Source organism: Cucurbita pepo, chromosome 1 (assembly GCF_057944985.1).
Source record: "Cucurbita pepo subsp. pepo isolate OVF chromosome 1, ASM5794498v1, whole genome shotgun sequence".
NCBI lineage: Eukaryota > Viridiplantae > Streptophyta > Magnoliopsida > Cucurbitales > Cucurbitaceae > Cucurbita > Cucurbita pepo.
Window position 1 is genome coordinate 5,225,512 of NC_141798.1, and position 19,376 is coordinate 5,244,887.

General features: G+C 32.8%; 2 protein-coding genes and 1 long non-coding RNA gene across 4 annotated transcripts; 1 reads left to right on the plus strand and 2 right to left on the minus strand.

The window, feature by feature from the left end:
* Window positions 1-1,930: 1,930 nt before the first annotated feature.
* On the plus strand, window positions 1,931-7,602 carry LOC111797997 (uncharacterized). The gene is made up of 2 exons (XR_002815634.2): window positions 1,931-3,193; window positions 4,566-7,602. It is a non-coding gene; the product is annotated as an uncharacterized LOC111797997 (long non-coding RNA).
* Window positions 7,603-9,504: 1,902 nt separating this feature from the next.
* Window positions 9,505-12,164, minus strand: LOC111789772 (amino acid transporter AVT6C). Its single transcript, XM_023670456.2, has 5 exons — window positions 11,763-12,164; window positions 11,357-11,509; window positions 11,050-11,253; window positions 9,859-10,324; window positions 9,505-9,673 (listed from the first exon to the last, which is right to left on the minus strand). Exons 1-5 carry the CDS (start codon window positions 12,118-12,120, stop codon window positions 9,553-9,555), a joined length of 1,302 nt encoding a protein of 433 aa, XP_023526224.1. The 5' UTR covers window positions 12,121-12,164; the 3' UTR covers window positions 9,505-9,552.
* A 2,019-nt stretch (window positions 12,165-14,183) lies between these two features.
* LOC111811637 (amino acid transporter AVT6C) lies at window positions 14,184-17,429 on the minus strand. Of its 2 annotated transcripts, none has more exons than XM_023698711.2 (5): window positions 17,038-17,429; window positions 16,655-16,807; window positions 16,373-16,546; window positions 15,248-15,713; window positions 14,184-14,492 (listed from the first exon to the last, which is right to left on the minus strand). In XM_023698711.2, the coding sequence occupies exons 1-5, from the start codon at window positions 17,393-17,395 to the stop codon at window positions 14,351-14,353; spliced, it is 1,293 nt and encodes a 430-aa protein (XP_023554479.2). In that variant the 5' UTR covers window positions 17,396-17,429; the 3' UTR covers window positions 14,184-14,350. The 2 variants fall into 2 exon arrangements, with proteins under 2 accessions (XP_023554479.2, XP_023554398.2); XM_023698630.2 differs by having other exon boundaries at window positions 16,373-16,576.
* Between the last annotated feature and the right edge of the window lie 1,947 nt (window positions 17,430-19,376).

Genomic DNA, 19,376 nt, shown 5'->3' on the forward strand with positions numbered 1-19,376 from the left:
TTTACTTTAAACACAATTTATGTTTGGAGAACAATGCTCTGGTGAAAAACACGTTTATGATTTTATTTTCTTAATTTGTTTCTTCCTTCTTTTTCCTTTATTTTTCATTATTTTTTAATCCCTTCATTTTACTTTAAAAATTAAGGCTTTTAATAATATATTTTTATTTTTATTCATTTATTTATGTAGGATGTATATAAAAACAGTGGAATTAGTATATATACAAACAATCAAATGCTGTTTTTTTTTTTTTTTTTAATTTGATACTGATCTATTGTACTCAGTATCATAAATATTTTACCTTTATGATCTTGTTATAATTTATGACTTAAATATGACCTCTGATTGTTGGATTAAAATTCGGTTGTCTTTGTCCAAACATGATTGTTTTGTCTTCGTGGAATCCAAAACAGCGGCTGTCTCGAAATAATGGTTGCAGTGGGGGTGCCTTGACGAAATCCAAGATAATGGTTGCTTCAAATATTGGTTATAACAAAATGATAATTGCTGCCAATTGTTTTGTTACAATAATTGTGTAGACATAAGGGTTGCTTTTGTATGCTATGATTATTGTTGCAAAATATAGCTACTAACTTGTTAAAATAATTGTCTAAACATAATGGTTGCGTTGATAGAATCCAAGATAATGGTGGCTCTAACCGGATAATGGTGGCTCTAAATAGTGGTTATCTCCAAATGATAATGGTTGCTTTGGTACAGTAATTATCCAAATATAATAGTTGTATCTTATTTTAAGATATATCATGAAATGTTAATTGTTTTGAAAGATTAGTGGCCTCGGTACAATAATTGTCCATATATATGGTTGCTTTGATATGTTAATTGTTTCGATTCTATCATGGCAACCAATATAGCTATCTCGAAATGATGATTGTTATATCATGGTTGCTATGATTAGAATCCAAAATAGTATGCTATTTTGAAATATGGTTATCTTGAAATGATAATTGTTGCGAAAAAAATCGGTTGCCTTGTTAAAATAATTGTTCAGACTTATTGGTTGCCATGATAGAATCGAAATTAATGGTTGCTCGAAATATTGGTTGTCTTGGTACAATAATTGTCAAAGCATAATGGTTGTTCGAAATATTGGTTGTCTTGGTACAATAATTGTCGAAGCATAATGGTTGGTTGCCTTGATGGAATCCAAAATAATGGTTGCTCTTAATATTAGTTGTCTTGGTACAATAATTCATGATGGTTTCTTTGATATGTTGTTTCGAAATATGGCTACTATCTCGAAATGTTAATCGTCCAAACATGATGGTTGCACATGATAAAATAGAAAATAATGTTTGCTCAAAATATTGGTTGTCTTGGTACAATAATTGTCCAAACACGATGGTTGGTTGCTTTGATATGTTTTCTGAAATATGGTTGTTTCGAAATGATAATTGTCTAGACATAATGGTTGGTTGCCTCGATGGAATCGAAAATAATGGTTGCTCGAAATAATGGTTGTCTTGGTATAATAATTGTCTAGACATGATGGTTTCTTTGATATGTTGTTCCGAAATATGGCTGTCTCAAAATGTTAATCGTCCAAACTTGATGGTTGGTTGCCATGATAAATAATGTTGCGGTCCAGACATGATGGTTTCTTTGATATGTTGTCTCGAAATATGGCTTGTTGTCTCGAAATATGGCTGTCTCGAAATGTTAATCGTCCAAACATGATGGTTGGTTGCTATGATAGAATCGAAAATAATGTTGGTAAAATAATTGTCCAAACATGATGGTTGGTTGGTTTGATATGTTTTTCGATATTTGGCTATTTCGAAATGATAATTGTCTAAACATAATTGTTGGTTGCCTCGATGAAATCGAAATTAATGGTTGCTCGAAATATTTGTTGTCTTGGTACAATAATTGTCCAGATATGATGGTTGGTTGCCCCGATGGAATCCAAAATATTGGTTGCTCGTAATATTGGTTGTCTTGGTACAATAATTGTCCAGACATGATGGTTGGTTGCCCCGATGGGATCCAAAATATTGGTTGATCGTAATATTGGTTATCTTGGTTTCAATAATTGTCCAGACATGATGGTTGGTTGCCCCGATAGAAATCCAAAATATTGGTTGCTCGAAATATTGGTTATCTTGGTTTCAATAATTGTCCAGACATGATGGTTGGTTGCCCCGATGGGATCCAAAATATTGGTTGCTCGAAATATTGGTTATCTTGGTACAATAATTGTCCAGACATGATGGTTGATTGCCCCGATGGAATCCAAAATTTTGGTTGCTCGAAATATTGGTTGTCTTGGTACAATAATTGTCCAGACAAATATTGGTTGCTCGTACAATAATTGTCCAGACAAATATTGGTTGCTCGTAATATTGGTTGTTTTGGTACAATAATTGTCCAGACATGACGGTTGGTTGGCCCGATGGAATCCAAAATATTGGTTGCTCGAAATATTGGTTGTCTTGGTACAATAATTGTCTAGACATGATGGTTGGTTGCCCCGATGGGATCCAAAATATTGGATGCTCGAAATATTAGTTGTCTTGGTACAATAATTGTTTTAGATAAGAAGGTTGCTTTTTGATATGTTGTTTCGAAATATGGTTGTCTCGAAATGAAAATTGTTGCGAAATATTGATTGCCTTGTTACAATAATTGTTCTAATATAATGGTTGCTTAAAATATTGTTATATTGATGGTTTTTAAATGGTTGTTGTTGCAAAATTCCTGTCTTGGTTGCCTCATAATGATAATGGTTGTTAAAGATTATATTCCTTGGTATATTAAATGTTTGGACGTGTTGGTTGCCTTGATCTATAATTGTCTTGAAATATATATTGCCTCAATTGTAATTATATCATGGTTGCTTTAATTTGATAGTTGTCTTGAAATGTCAGTCGTTGCCATTATAATATTTTTGTCCAAATATAATTAAGTGGACTTATTGAATATTGAATATTGATTTATTGCATTTGAATTATAGTTATTGCAAAATGTTGATTTTCTTGTAGTAATAATTGTCCAATAGTTGTCATCTTGATTAATTTAATATGATAATTGTCTCAACATATCGAATATATCAATTGTATATATCATATGATGGTTGTCTTAGAGATTGGTTGTTATGTTATGATAGTTGTGTAAGGGCTGGAGTACCTTGGAGTTTGGAAATAAACGCAAGTATAAGGACTGGTCAAGGCAGGTTCGTTCAAACTCCACTTATCTCTCTTAGTTCCTTAACTTTCTCCGAGTCTTTATATATTATTCCATCTACTATGATTACAAAATTGAATTTGAATTTTCCAAAAACATTAATTTAAAACTTAGTTACATTAATTTAAAACTTAGTTGCAATTTGAAAATTGTGTTTGAATTTAAATGAAAACAGTCTTGTAATTTTTTAGGGAATTTTTTGTACGTATGGGCAAAAAAATATGGACCCATTATGTTTTAAGGACGTGTAAGATCCAGTTTGGTTTTAGACATTATGGATGACCGAACTGAATCTAACCCTCCGTTCCCAAAGAAGTGTCGATGGCAGTGCCATGGGAAGAGAGAGAGCAATAGCAAGAGGGTAAAATTTACAAAAACTTTATACCATAGTGTCGACCGGTAAGACCTGCATCTCCGTTTTGATGATGAAATATCTTTGAACAAAAACTTCAAAACACTCCTAAATTCATGAAACCTATTAATAACTCTTTTTAAAATACTATAAATTTTAGATTAGAGATTTATTTCAATTATTTCATAATCTCAGGATTTAATTCCTAACCATGGGTGGGTATTTCGTTGGCCAATTGTTACATTAATTAGGCCCATTTCATTATTCACGCACGTTTCTTCAACGGCTGTATTTGATCGCCTCTTTCTAGTTTCTTTATAAATAGTTTTGCTTTCTTTCTTGCTCTAAAGAGTGTCCCCATTATGAGTTTTCCTGTCTCGTTGAATGTTCCTTGATTTTCTTGTCTACTTGTAAGCTATTTTAAACGTGTTTTATATCAATCTTCGAATTTCATGGGGTGTTGTCATATGATCTCGTGTTATTCAGTATTTTCTTGTGGGAAAATTATTGAATGTGCCGACACATTGTGACTACCACTATCTATACTCTTTGGATCGCTAGTTTTTTTCTCTCCTCTCTCTGCAATTGCATCCAGTTTCTTCTGAATTTTCTTAGGGTTTAGACCTTCAACCTTCGTAGATAAGTTTAAGTTAATGTTTAGGTTTAATTCTTTAAAGTCGATTTGGCCTTGGTTTTAACCTCTTATCTTTACAAATTCATCATGATTTTTCTATAATCGATTATGTTCTACCCTCTCTATTTTGCGAAATCATCATGGTTTTGATATGAATTTTCAAAACCCATCAAGTTCAAACAATTTGGAGTCTGGGCCGTGAGCTCACTTTTTACAATTTGGAGTCTAGGCCGTGAGCTCACTTTTTAGTTACTGTCAAGCCGTCCTACTCTTGGGTCCAATCGTCGTTTGAATGCCAAAGAACCGGGATGATTTTGGAGAATTATCATGAATGGAAGGAATGTGGTAACTGGTATGGTTTTATCTTATTCTCAGGTGTCTCCTATGCAACCTCAATTTCAACTATTCGGATTTGTTCATAGATATACAATGCGGTTAGCAGTTTCTTAATGATCATTGTCACTACTTTACTTAATCTCTCTAAGTTTATAGAGTTTTTTGAGTTCTAAGTATTCTTTAATTCTAGATGCAGTTCATTAGACATTGAATGAGTAGTGTACTGTCGCATGAAGTATGCTATTAGATCTCTTTTCTTTATTGAACTGCATAATAATACCAATTGTCTCGTTGAATGTTCCTTGATTTTCTTGTCTACTTGTAAGCTATTTTAAACGTCTAAAGTTTTATATCAATCTTCAAATTTCATGGGGTGTTGTCATATGATCTCTTGTGTCATTCAGTATTTTCTTGTGGGAAAATTATTGAATGTGCCGACACATTGTGACTACCACTATCTAAACTCTTTGGATGCATGGCTAAAACTTAAATTTGTTCGACTCCTTGGAAAATCTCTGTTTTTTTTTTTTTTTTGGGTATTATGTCTTTTATATGCCTTTGTGCTTTGTATGGTATTAAACAAGTTGTCGGCTAATGCATTTGTTGTTCTGTACTGTTACTCTATCCAAGTATTGAGCATCATGTATTTGATCAGTTTGCTTAAGAAGAGGGGAAATTTAATGTGGTGGATCTCTAATCAAGTGCCTCAGGTTTGCTGGCTTGAATTTCTTTATGATTTTTTGTGTTTGTCATGTAATTTCTTGATTATTGAATAGGTTTATATTTATTTTGATGCTTCTCATTAATTCTTGAGATTATTCCGAGCGGGTTTTTACAAACATTTTATGTTTTGAGAACAATGTTTATGAATTTATTTTTTTTAATTTGTTTCTTCTTTTTTCTCCTTCATTTTACATTATTTTTGAACCCCTTCATTTTACTTCAAACAGTAATTTTAAAAAACAACCAGCGGCTGTTTTTCTTTTAAATCGAATAGTGATCTCTTGTACTAAGTATCATAAATATTTTACTTTTTCTTTTGGCCATATTTATGATCTTGGTATTATTTATGACTTAAACATGTCTTTAGGTACTATTCTTGGCTTGTCGGTTATCTTTGTCCAAACATGATTGTGTTGCCTTGATTAGCTATTTTTAAATTCAGTAGTCTTTAAATGATAATGGTTGAGAAATATCAGTTGCTTAGATACGTTATTTTGAGATATAGCAGTATATATTTCTATAATTGTCTTGGGTGCCTTGATAAAATCCAAAATAATGGTTGCTTGAAATATTGGTTATCTCGGAATGATAATTGTTACGGAATATCAATTGCCTTGGTTTTAATCGTGGCTTTGATATACTCTAGGTGTCTTGAAATGATAATGGTTTTGAAATATAGGTTGCCTTGTTATATAGCCTTGATCTCGAAATGATATTGGTTGTCTTGGTACAATATCTGTCCAGATATAATGGCTGCATGTTATTTTATAATATTGCTACTGAAATGATAATCGGTGCGAAAGATCGGTTACCTTGTTACAATGATTGTTTAGACATATTGGTAGCCTTGATGGGATATAAAATATGGTTGATTGAAACATTGGTTGTCTTGGTACAATAATTGGTCGGACATGACAGTTGTCTTGATATGTTTAGAAATATTGTTGTCTCGAAATGATAATTGTTGTGAAATATCGGTTGCCTTTTGTCCAGACATAATATGGCTTGATAGAATTCAAAACAATGGCTACATGAAATATTGGTTGCCTCATAATGACAATGGTTGCGAAATATCAGTTGTCTTGGTATAACAATTGTCCAAACATAATGGTTGCCTTGATATGTGAAGTATCGGTTCCTTTGTTACAATAATTGTTGAAATATATTGGTTCCTTGATAGAATTCAAAATAAGGGCCGTTCAAAGTATGGTTGTCTTGGTACAATATTTGTCTCGACACAATGGATGCCTTGATGTGCTTTCTTGAAATAGCTATATCTAGCTATATCTCCCAATGATTGTTACAATCATTTCCTAGATGTCATGGTTGTGTTGATATATTCTTGAAATAGCTATATCTTCCATTCTTAGATGTCATGGTTGCCTTGATAGAATCTAAAATAATGGTTCAATATACTATTTTGAAATATGGCTATCTTGAAAAGATAATTGTTGTGAAAAATCGGTTGCTTTGTTACAATAATTGTTCAAACTTATTGGTTGTATTGATAGAATCCAAAATAATGGTTACTCGAAACTTTGGTTGTTTTGTAACAATAATTATGGTCTTGATATGTTGTTAAATGGATGTATTGAAATGATAATTGTTGCAAAATGTTTTATCTAGAAATAATGGGTGCCTGGTGATTTGAAATGTTATTTTGAAATATGACTATCTGAAATGTTATTTTGAAATATGGCTATCTTGAAAAGATAATTGTTGTAAAAAATTGGTTGCTTTGTTACCATGATTGTTTAAACTGATTGGTTGTACTGATAGAATCCAAAATAATGGTTGCTCGAAACATTGGTTGTCTTGTAACAATAATTATCCAGATATGGTAATTGTCATGATATGTTGTAATGGGTGCCTTGATAGAATTCAAAATAATGGTAGCTTGAAATATTTGTTCTTTGGGATGATATCGATAATTGCCTTGATACAATAATTGTCCGGTTAAAACAGTTGGCTTAATATGCTATTTTGAAATATGGATGTTCAAAATGTGATTAATGCGTTTCCTTGTTACCATCATTCCTGGATGGAATTATTAAAATAATGATGGTTCAAAATATAGATGCTTCAAAATAATATTGGTTGTCTTGGTACAATAATTTTGAAATGATAATTGTTGCGATAATCAATACTTTGGTACAATAATTGTACTGATATATATAATCGTGTATGTTATTATTGTAAAGTTGATAATCGTGTATGTTATTATTGTAAAGTTGATTTGAAAATTTTAATTAAAAAATATTTGTGTCGTTTGTTTTTTACAATTCTATTTGGTTTGTATTACATATTTAAATCATTCAAGATTTATCTTGTTTGTAATTCAATTCTTAAACAATTGTTTTTGTCTTGAGATATTTTATGAACAGGTAATTTTGTATCAATATGATCATTTTTGCTCCTATATCAAATGTGATAATAAAATAGTTCAAGTAAAAGTGAGATTCAAATCACTTCACAACAAGATTCTAAACTTTTTATAAACATTGTAAATTATTTGAATGCATCCACCTCGTTTAATGTTTATGACTAATTTGAAAGATGCAAATTTGAGAGGTATTAATCTTGTCATTTTTTCTGATGGTAATGTTAGTATATCCAGCTTAGTTTGTGCTATATTTTTCACGTGTACCCTGTGTTATGATCCTACTTTTTCAACCTCGCAATGTCATGATCTTGACTTTCTCACGAAGTTTTGAGGTTTTTCTTTCATCTTTATGGCTTCATCGAACCTTAGTCATCTAGCTTGACTTTACCTCTATTCGGACCATCTCATGTGTATTGTCGCATCTCATTTTGGTTCCCAATTGACATGGCCATCATGTTTTTATGTCATCTTAAGTCCCAGGATGTCATCAATCAACTTAGCTTGCTTTGTCATATTCATGAGAACGCGTCCAAGTGTCGTTCATAACATTAAGACATCCTGAACATCCATCCAAGTTCTATGAGACATTAGACCCTCTTGATGTCTATGCCATATTAATTATTGTCTCTGTACTGAAAAATTGGTGCATAATCCAACCTCCAACACATGGACGAAGGTACAATGTTGACACACTCATGTCGTCTGACATTGTCTTTGTACTCATTTCAAAGGAAGTCGCCCAAGACACTTTATCGCAACACTCGCCCTCACTTTGACGTACTCATGTGTCATAGGGTAACTTGCTTAGGCCACAAAGCCCAGTGGTAGTAGAAAGTTGATATCATGCTTCCCTTAAGATATATTTTGAGGCAAACAATCATACAGTATCATGGACATGATTTTAGCAAACGGTCATACTATATTGTGGATCGTTCGATTGACACCAAATTTTGGCAACCTTTCATATTTCATATGAACGAATTAAACTTTTGAGTTGCATGCCCAAATTCCCTTGAGAACCTTGACATTCAAGGTTAAGACCCAAGATCCTACCCAACCCACTTTATAGTGTATAAAGGATACTATGTTATCCTCTCTAATCACATCAGGACACCATACAGATGGGTGTCACTTAAGAGTTGTCATTTTGCTTATTGCTACGTGAGGGTCATAACCTATCTTCACACTATGGTTGTGACACCTTACATGTCCGTGAGTGTGTGCATGTCAAGCCCTACCTTGTGCATGTCATACCAACACCTCCACCACCCTTGCTCGTGCACACCATGGTAATGTTAGTATTTTCAACTCAATTCAAGCTATACTTTCCTCAATTTTTCGTGCATTATGTATGTTCAATTTTTAATGTTTCGATAATATTTTATAAACAAAATATAATATAATTCCCTAACCTAATTTCTAAAAAATTAAAATTATGTATTACAATATAGCCTTTCACACTTAATATATATAAAGTGAGTATATAAGGTGAGTAGGGTAAAGTCAAGTCAGAGAGTAATTTTCATCTTTCACCCAATTTAGCTATCAAAAATCTCTTTTAACTTCCTACAATTTCTAATCATGATTCAAACATTAAGCTCATGCAATGAATCTACTATATATATATATAGTAAAAACACATATGTGGAGTATTTATGAGAGGTCCCCATATATATATGTGAAGTATTTATGTTGGATTATATTATAAAAACAAAAACACATATATGTTCGATTCATATATATATATATGTGTGTGTGAAGTACTAATGTTGGATTATATTATAAAAAACGAAAACACTTATACGTTCGATTTATTATACGAACGAAGAAAAGGGGAAAAAATATTTAAAAACTATACAACTGATCACCATCTCCAAAAATAAATAATTTGAGCTTCCATTCCAAACAATCTATAATACTTTAGTTTTTCAATGCATTATTTATGTTTATAGAAATGGCAATAATGCTAGTCACTATCGCCAGAATTACCATTATGGAAGCAACCACCTTATCCTTCCTTGTTGCTATTCCATTCACATCCCTGCATCGCCAAACAAATTTTGTTAAAAACAGAATACAATCCTACTCTATATTTATGAAAAGAACACATAAGAAAACATAATAAAGTATTACTTGGATAGTTTCTAAAGATCGAAATCATCTAATGCTTTTTACAAACATGATTTTTGGACCTAAAAACTTGGATCTTTTAAAATGTTGTAGTACCTGAGTGCAATAGCGCCAGGAAAGATGAAGGCGAGACAAGCAGCTGAAGTTGAGCCCATGAATTGAAAAATGTACCATATATTTGGGAATGTTATTGCAGCCAGGTAGGAGAAAACCAACAAAGCCATTGTAATGCCCATAAACCTTCTTTCATTTGTCACCAAAGAAGCCTCCTTATTTGGGAACAGAAATTCATTGATGTTGGACCTCAGTGGGAAGTTTTGCACAGGGAAAACCAGCATCAGATGAATTGCATAGCTTAATCGAACCACATCATTCAACAAAGCCCCCGTTGCATCAACACTCTCATCAAAGTTCATCAGAATATCCGACATTAACGAGTCCCCAAACAGGAGATACCCAAAAATCCCGATCAGGAAGTAGATCACGGCGCAGAGAAGGAGTGCGATCCGAACTGCAGTGATCATGCTCGATGGCTTTCGAAGCTCAGAACTTATCGGATGAACTGCATGATTGTCGAGAGAAAAGAAAGAATCCACTTATCAATATGAATGAGCTCAAAAAAAATTCTAAAAAAATGTATAATAACATAGACTAATGTCTAGAAAGATATCAAATCTAAATAACAGAAAAAAGGGTGGTGGGGCTCAATACGATCAAGGATTTGGGAACATGTCACATAAAATCAATCTATTTTGTCCATAAAACTGAAAACTGACGGACTCTTTCTTCACATGTGGTGGCAAATTAAAACAGGTCAAACTAGCGAAATTAACCAAAATGAGAGTCGACGGGTCGGTTCGACCTGAAATGGGTCGATTTTGATTTACTAAACTGTAAAAACCAATCAAAATTGGTCGATTTGGAGTAGTATTATTACCGAATAGTAAACCAAACCAACCAAAAGTATTAGAACAAAAATCAAATGGCCACCCACCCCCTGCCCCACATGCACATAAACTATATTCCATAAGCCTCACATGCTTGACTTCTAATACAACAAGTAGATTAAAATATCAATATTATTAAAAAAATTATTCATATTATATTCACATTAATGATATTTTTTATAATCTAATTAAATGGTGGATTCAATGTCTATAAAAATGTGATCTAATATTCTAATTCTAACACCTTAGTAGCACACACAATAATTTAATGCGGTTCGGTTCGAAAGAGAGCCGATCGAACCAAACCGTCCAAAGCATAAGGGTTCGTAGTTCTGTTTACCATTGAAATGGAAAGTGAAGGCTGTGACAAGGACTGGTACAGCTGTGAAGAGGTTGAGGAAGGAGGTTTCGTTGTCCAGCTCCGGTACCAATCTGGTGCTCTTCGTTTTTCCTTGAACGATCGCTATGATCGCCATTACAGAGCTTATCCCAACAAAAACCACGGCCAGAACAAATGACACGAACGAACTGAATCTCAGAGAATCTGAAACACATTGCAGAAATCCAAAACCAGCGCAATTAAAGCAAGAACGAAGAAAATTGGAAGTTCATCAGTTTAATTGATTCGATAGTTTCTAGTTACTGACCGACTCGTCGGAGAAGAACCAGAGGAAGTAGAATGAAGACGGCAGTGAACAGGATAGAGAACTCTCTGGCGTTCCACCAGTGATTCCCAAACCATTCTTGCAAAACTCCCAAATGTACTTGTCCCCCTTCCTTGTTACCGGAGAATACATCCCCTGAAAACTCCACAGACCACATGAACACAGATCAATTTTACAAGATCAATTACGAGAATAAATCGGAAGTAATCTCGATTTCGAAAGAAAAAAAAAGAAGAGAATCGAAAATAATATTCGATTTCACGAATCATTTCCCTAAAATCCATGACCACCACGCCAATCAGATTCAGCCCTAATTCCAGCCTATTAAACTACAAAACGACTAAAATCAACACGCGATTGAGATCTTTGAAGTCCAAAATAGACTTACCTATTATTATCTGGTACATAATTAAGCAACCAAGATTGGTAATCATGATACAGACTTGCGTAGCAACCGAACCAATTGTGCCGAACGATTCCTTCATCAGGCTAGCATAGGTCGTCGAGTCGCCGGAATGTGTGAATCTGAGCAAAAGCTCCACCGATATGTCAGTCAAGAAAGCGACGAACACGATCAGGACGAGGGCGGGGATTATGCCGAGCACCTTTAGAGCAAAGGGAATCGACATGATTCCAGCGCCAATTATGCTGGTCGCGACATTAAACACGGCGCCGGAGACCGAAGCAGTCCTTGTGGACGGATTCACCGTTGACAGGAGAGGTATGTTTTCCGGCACCGGCGACATCCCGGCGGCGAGTCGATGATAAACCGAAGAAGATGAAGAGAAGAAAAAAAAACAAAAGATGTCAAATCTCGTCTTACGCGGCGTATGGCGGTGTGTCTAATGTGTCATATATGTATTGGAACAAAATGGAGATACGAAATTACCAAAATACCTCTAAATTATTCAACAACTTATTAAACATAGATCATTTCCAGTACTACAAAAATACTCACTTTTCCCGTTTATGTTATAAATATATCTTTATAATTAACCGTTCAACCCCGACTTACGCATTAATGTCAAAGTAACGTCGTTCGGGTTAACCAATCCCTCAATGATATATAACAACTCTTTTCAACAGCTCCATAGTATAACCTGGTTTTGTTGCCAGAAATACAGGTGAATGTCGATGTCATTAAGTGTCGAATCTGGATTTTAAATCCTAAACTGAATTTTGGGTACGTGGGTATTACACCGATCATCCTCTAGCCAACTTTTCTATACCATATTTTTTTTTTTCTTTTCTTAATGCTAATGAATATTAATGAAATTTGACTCATTTATTGAAGCAATAAGAGATAACATAAATCTAATTCTTTATGAGGTGAGATAGATTCGTTAATTTTGGGACCATTTCAATAATGATGTTCAATTTTCTTCACTGACACGTCTTGTTCGGTAACTTCATTTTTAATTCTAAGAGTAATGAGTATGTTATTATGAGCATCTAAAAGTATTGTCCCATTAATTATTATCTCTTATTTTTTTTACTCATTAATTAATTAATTAATTAATAAAAAGCCTTCTCTATTATCTTCTCGATCGATTGCTTGCTCGTTCCACAAATTGAATTTTATATTTGCAATATGTGTTGCATTATTTTGGCACTTCTATTTTTAAAAAATCATAAAATAACATTATTAGAAATATTTATTGACCGGATAAATTTTTGTTCCTCAGAAGATTTGAACTGGTTAGCTTTCTTGGATGATCAGTCTTTGAGCTTGTTGATTTTCTTAGCCGATCGACTTTTTGAATCTGTCATGTTCTTAGATAATCGATCTTTGGACTTATTGAACATCTCTAATGATTAGTCTTGAGCTTGTTGATCGGGTTGGATCGATATCGAACTTTTTTATTGAATTGGATTAACCTATAACTTGTTGGTTAGCTTAGACGATAAAACTTTAATTCTAAATTAAAATTTAAAATCTTAAGCGACCTTCTATATTTATTTTTGAGAAATTACATAATAACTAGGGGCAGTATATTTTTTAAAAAATGGTATAAAATAAAAAGATTTAAGATTAAAAAAAAAAATTTGGTGTCCACATCAGCATGGAGTGTATTTATTGGAGCAAGATCTTATCCTTTTCCCTCGGTTTTGGAGGGATTTGTTGGGCGGTGGTTGTGTGAACGGATATGGGAGAGACGTGATGGTTCCGTGCCAGCTTGGGCCATGGTGGACCTAACTGTCGGTTCAAGCTTTGTAGTTCACCATCTAAATCATTCTAATTTTCTCCCTATTTTATTTACTGGTTTTAAAACGTTTCCCAAAAGAGTCAAGGTTAATATTGTCATTTTCTAAACATTATTCGAGTTTTACGTTTAATCGACAAAGACTCAAACAACTCGAGCTGAATCCGTCTATTATATAAAAGAATAGTATATATATATATATACACATTATAGCGTATTTAGAGTTTTTGTCTAATTCTCGCTCCATCGTCAATAAGAAGTTTTGTCAGTGTCACACTCCTTGCCCTTATGCCACAATCATCTCATTTGCGTATCACACGCAACGTTGTCATGCCTTACATCACATTGCACACTCACGTTCGTCGATCGCTGCCATAACTCAATAACTGAACCCAATTCTCGGGTTTGATGGATTAAAGATAAATGAAAATAATAATAATAAAAAATCTTTAAATTAAACTAATTAAAAGTCTAAATATTCATAATAGACACGTTTTGGTTACTTGTTCTACTTTCTCTCTTATTTGTTCTTTTTTATTATTATTATTTAAAATAATAGTCTTTTTCTTTTCTGTTTGTTTCTGAAAAATAAATAAAATAAATGATAAAACAAAAATACCATCATATTCTACTTCAACACAAACAATTTAATAATACATTTTTCACACATACAAAATTGAATCCAGAAGAGAGAAAATACTTATACACGTATTATAAAACTAATATTATTTCGACATATTATAAGATTAATATTATTTATGTTTTTTAAATATTAATTCACGATCTCTCGAGACTTATTTTCGAATGTGGTGTTTATATTTATAGCAATAGCAATAATACTCGACACGGCTGCCAAAGTTACCATTAGTGCAGCAATCACCTTATCCTTCTTTGTTGATATTCCATTCACATCCCTACACGTGTAAATAAACAACTACGTAAATATAATATTCTAAATATATTCTCTATCATATCCAAATAAATAATTATGTAAACATAACTTTTAAGTAGAGCAATAAAACACATAAGCCGTAGAAAATTTGTATTCAACCCTCTGTTATTCAACTAAAAAAATTGGATTCTGACGTATTCTCGAAACTCTTACCTCCGAGCTCAAATCATAATTTTTATCCTATTAACATGTCGTATAGATCTACACGCTTTGTCTCATAGCTTTGAGTGGACAAAATTAATATTTTTAACTTATATGTGTGGCCTAGTATGCAAGTAGCAAACGCTTGAACATGTGGTCTCTTATCATGACCTACTTTACTTCTATTCTAAATTATTTTGTAGTAGACGTCTGAGATAAAATAAGCTTAAGTTTTATATCTTCTAAATTTGGTGTCGTGCCGTTGTTATCCCTTTAACTCTATAATTATGGAGATCTCTATGTCATATATTATTGGTCAAATTCTATAATTATGGAGATCTCTATGTCATATATTATTGGTCAAATTAATTAGTAACAGAATGTTTGATATATTGATGTGTGATGTGCATATCTAACTCTATAACCACAGTTCTCTGTATCTAACTATCATTCAAGTTAATAAAGATGAAATTTTCAACGTGTTTCGACAAAACTGAACTCAATTGCATACTCTAAGATCATTGTGTATAATTTCTCTAACTTTTATCGAAATTAATAGCTGGGAAAGAGAAGTACCTGAGGGCGATGGCACCGGGGAAGATGAAGGCGAGGCATGCAGTTGAAGTAGAGCCCATGAACTGAAAAATAGACCATATATTTGGGAAAGCAATTGCAGCCAAGTAGGTGAAGGCCAGCAATGCCATTGTTATGGTCAAGAACCTTGTGATATCTGAGGCCAAAGGAGGCTTGTTTGGAAACAGCAACTCATTTATGTTGAACCTCAAAGAGAAGTTGAGCAAAGGGTAAACCAACATTAGATGAAATGCATAGCTTAATCTCACAGTATCATTCAACAAAGCCCCTATGGATGAACCTGAAGTTTGATCAAAATTTGTTAAAATATCTGACATTAACGAGTCCCCAAACAGCAAGTACCCAAAAATGCCTATGGTGACGTAGATGATAGCACACAAAAGAAGGGCCACTCGAACTGCTAGCATCATGTCTTTTGAGTTTCGAAGCTCGAAACGTATTGGATGAACTGCCACATAGTACAACAATTATTATGGTTTAAATATTATTTATTTAATCTCAATATTCTTAGATTATTAGAAAAGTAGTCGTTAATTAAAAGGAATATCATGAATTTATAAGAAACATGATAATTTCGACTTAAAATGGATAATATCATGTATTGTTAAAGAGACGTATATTATAATTCATAAAATAACTTTTTAAATATTTTTTTCTTTTGTAATCATTGCCTAAACAAAATATTTAAATAAAAATAATAATAAAAAGTTGCACCACTTCTAAGTTTTTAATTCAAAGGTTGAGTGCTCTTTTTAAAAGGGAAAAACAATTTTATTAAATTTATTTGATTACCCAATTAAATTTGGTTCAAATTTTTTCTTATACTTTCAAAATATCTATTTATTTTTCAATATTTTTTAAAAACAAAATTTTAACATAAAAATTAGAAAGAAAAAATGAGCTAACTTAAATTAAAATAAAATTTTTAAAAGTATTTAAACAAAATGTGAAAATATAAAAATAAAATTGAAATTTAAAGAGTAGATGGACTAAATTCATGCCTTCAAAAAAATAATTTAAAAAATCAATTTATTTTTTTCTAACAAACCACAAAATTTGTGGAAAATAATCCCTTATTGTACGGGTTATGCTTTTGTCTTTACGTACCATTAAAATGAAACGTGAAGGCTGTGACAAGAACTGGTACGGCGGTGAACAGTTCGAAGAAGGAGGTTTGATCGTCCAGCTCCGGTACCAATCTGGTGCTCTTCGTTGTGCCTTGAACGATCGCCATTATCGCCATGACAGAGCTTATTGCAACGAAAACGACGGCCAGAACAACTGATACAAACGAACTGAATCTCAAAGAATCTGGAAAAACACATTGCAGCATTCAAATCCGACGCCATTAGAGCGACAAACGAAGAAAATCAGTTTCCGATTACTAACCAACGCGTTGAAAAAGAACCAGAGGAAGCAGAAGGAAGACGACTGTGAAGAGAATTGAAAACTCTCTCGAATTCCACCATTGAATTCCAAACCATTGTTGCAGTACTCCTAAATGCACTTCCTCACCTCCTTTATTTCCCGAGAACACGTCCCCTAAAAATTTCACAAATCGAACGAACGCGCACAAGAAAATCAGAGATCAATTTTCTAATCGTACTCTGTAATTACTGCAAACTAATTTAAGTTCAAGAACAGTCTCTGAAATTCGTTCATATTACAGAGAATCAATAACAATTTCCGATCTCTCGATACATTTCCCCCAAAATCAATAAACTATCTCCAACCCTAAAATCAATTTTGAATTAGTCTGAAAAAGAATTTACCTATTATAATCAGGTACATGATCAAGCCTCCAAGATTAGTAATCATCACACAAACCTGCGTAGCAACTGAACCAATCGGGCCGAATGACTCTTTCATCACGCCGGCGTAAGTCATCGACTGGCCGGAGTGAGTGAATCTCAGCAAAAGCTCCACCGATAAGTCGGTCATGAAAGCCACAAGCACGATCAGGACAACGGCTGGGATTATGCCGAGGACCTTAAGAGTGAACGGAATCGACATGATTCCGGCGCCGATTATACTCGTCGACACATTAAACACGGCACCGGATACCGACGCAGTTTTCGTGGCCTGACTCTTCTCCGGCAGGAGAGGTACCTGCTCCGGCGTTGGCGACATTTCGGTGGTGAGGACAAGACTAAAATGATGAACTCAGAAAAAAGAATAAAATATTCCAATAGGGGAAGGGTAAGATGGGAAATTCAAGTCGGAATATTTCTGAGTCAGCATATTAACAAATGGCAAGCAATGATTGGTGCATAAATTGTGCATCCATTTATCTATAAAAATTTCTTTTAAATAAAATTTATGTTCCAATTTAATAAAATTAAAAGTTTAAAATAAGAAAAAAATAACAAATATTTTTATTGGTTAGTTTTAATTTGTCTACTTATAAACATATTTATTTATAAGAATTTCAAGTTGTATGTAGTCGTTATGATGGGTAGATGCCTGCATCAATAATTGTGATTGAGATGTTTTCGAATTATTTTTTTTTAATATTAAGTGTTAAAAAATTAATTAAATAATAATAATAATTTTTATAGATATATTTTTAAAATTTATTCAAAACAAATTAACAAATTTTAGATTTATCGAAAGTATAAATAATAAATTAAAATAGCATAAGTCCATAGTTAATTATTTCGATATCTAAGATTTAGATATTTTCATCCAATATATTAATGGTAATTAAATGATAGCCTTTATTTATTATTTTATTGTTTATTAAGCCATTTTTAGAAAAATAATTATAATAAAAGTATTTTTATTTCATACTTTTAAAGAAAATGCTTTTGTTTTAATTCTATTATGTCATATATATATATATATATATATATATATATATATATATATATATATTTATTTAAATGAAAAAACAATTTAAAAAGTAAATTATTTTAAAAAAACATAAAAAGATTAACGTGTCTTATTCAAAGTTTTTAAAATATGTCGTAGTCTACTAATTAATGGAAGAGTGAGATTTTTATTTATTTGTGTTTTTCTTTATATATATATATATATATATTTCCAACGATCCTATTTTTCTTTTAATTTGGAAGACGGGCGTTGTGTTCGAAAGACCTGAGGTAAAGGACTATGCTACATGGCTCTCCTAATTGACTTGCACTCGAGCTTATTTAGGATTCCCTGACCCTTTATTTAGATTCTTCCGTGGAACTTTCAAAAAGAGAACCATGCTTACTCCATTACTGGCTTAGAGGTTAGAACATTAGAGAGGGGATTCCTACCATTCTGGGACTAAGGAGATCCACTAGACATCCTGTTTTCGTGCCTCTCTTCCTTCTCCCCCCTAAACAGATAGATCTCATAAGTAAGGTAATAGAGTAAGCTAGATTCTCTTTTTAAAAGTCCCACGAAAGAATCTAAATAAAGGGTCAGGGAATCCTAAATAAGCTCGAGTCCAAGTCAATTGGGAGAGCCACGTAGCATAGTCCTTTACCTCAAGCCTTTCAAACGCAACGCCCGTCTTCCAAATCAAAAGAAAAATGAGCTCGTTGGGAATATATCTATCTATCTATCTATCTAGATATATATATATATATATACATATACATATATATCGGATTTTTTTAAGTACTAATATATCCTACCATTCTCGTGTATCCGAGCGACAAAAAAAAAAAAAAGACCTGAAAATCATTCTCGTAGGTATGTGTCCCTACAAATATATGAGAAGAAGTAATACATGTTTAATGTATGTCATTCATGGTCAAACATGCCGGATCGTATCAATATAAAAACATGAAGTAAAGAATCACAAATATATGTGTCATTCATGCAACATAACAATTGCATCCAACCTATCTCAACTCAGTGATTCTAAGCTTTGTCTTAATCAAACGTTTCTAAATTCAACTTTACGTGATACATCCATTCATTCAGAAAAATCGAAGTAGGACTTGTTCGTAGAGCTAACATACTAAACTTTCGTTAAGTATGCTAAGCTTAGAGCCTATTCTAGATTGGTTGGGAATGTACGGGTCAAATGGCATGCTCGAATTGATTAAAAGCTTCGACATTTCAAAGCGAACAAGTATTCCTACATTTCCATTAAAAAAATCTAAAAATCGTACTG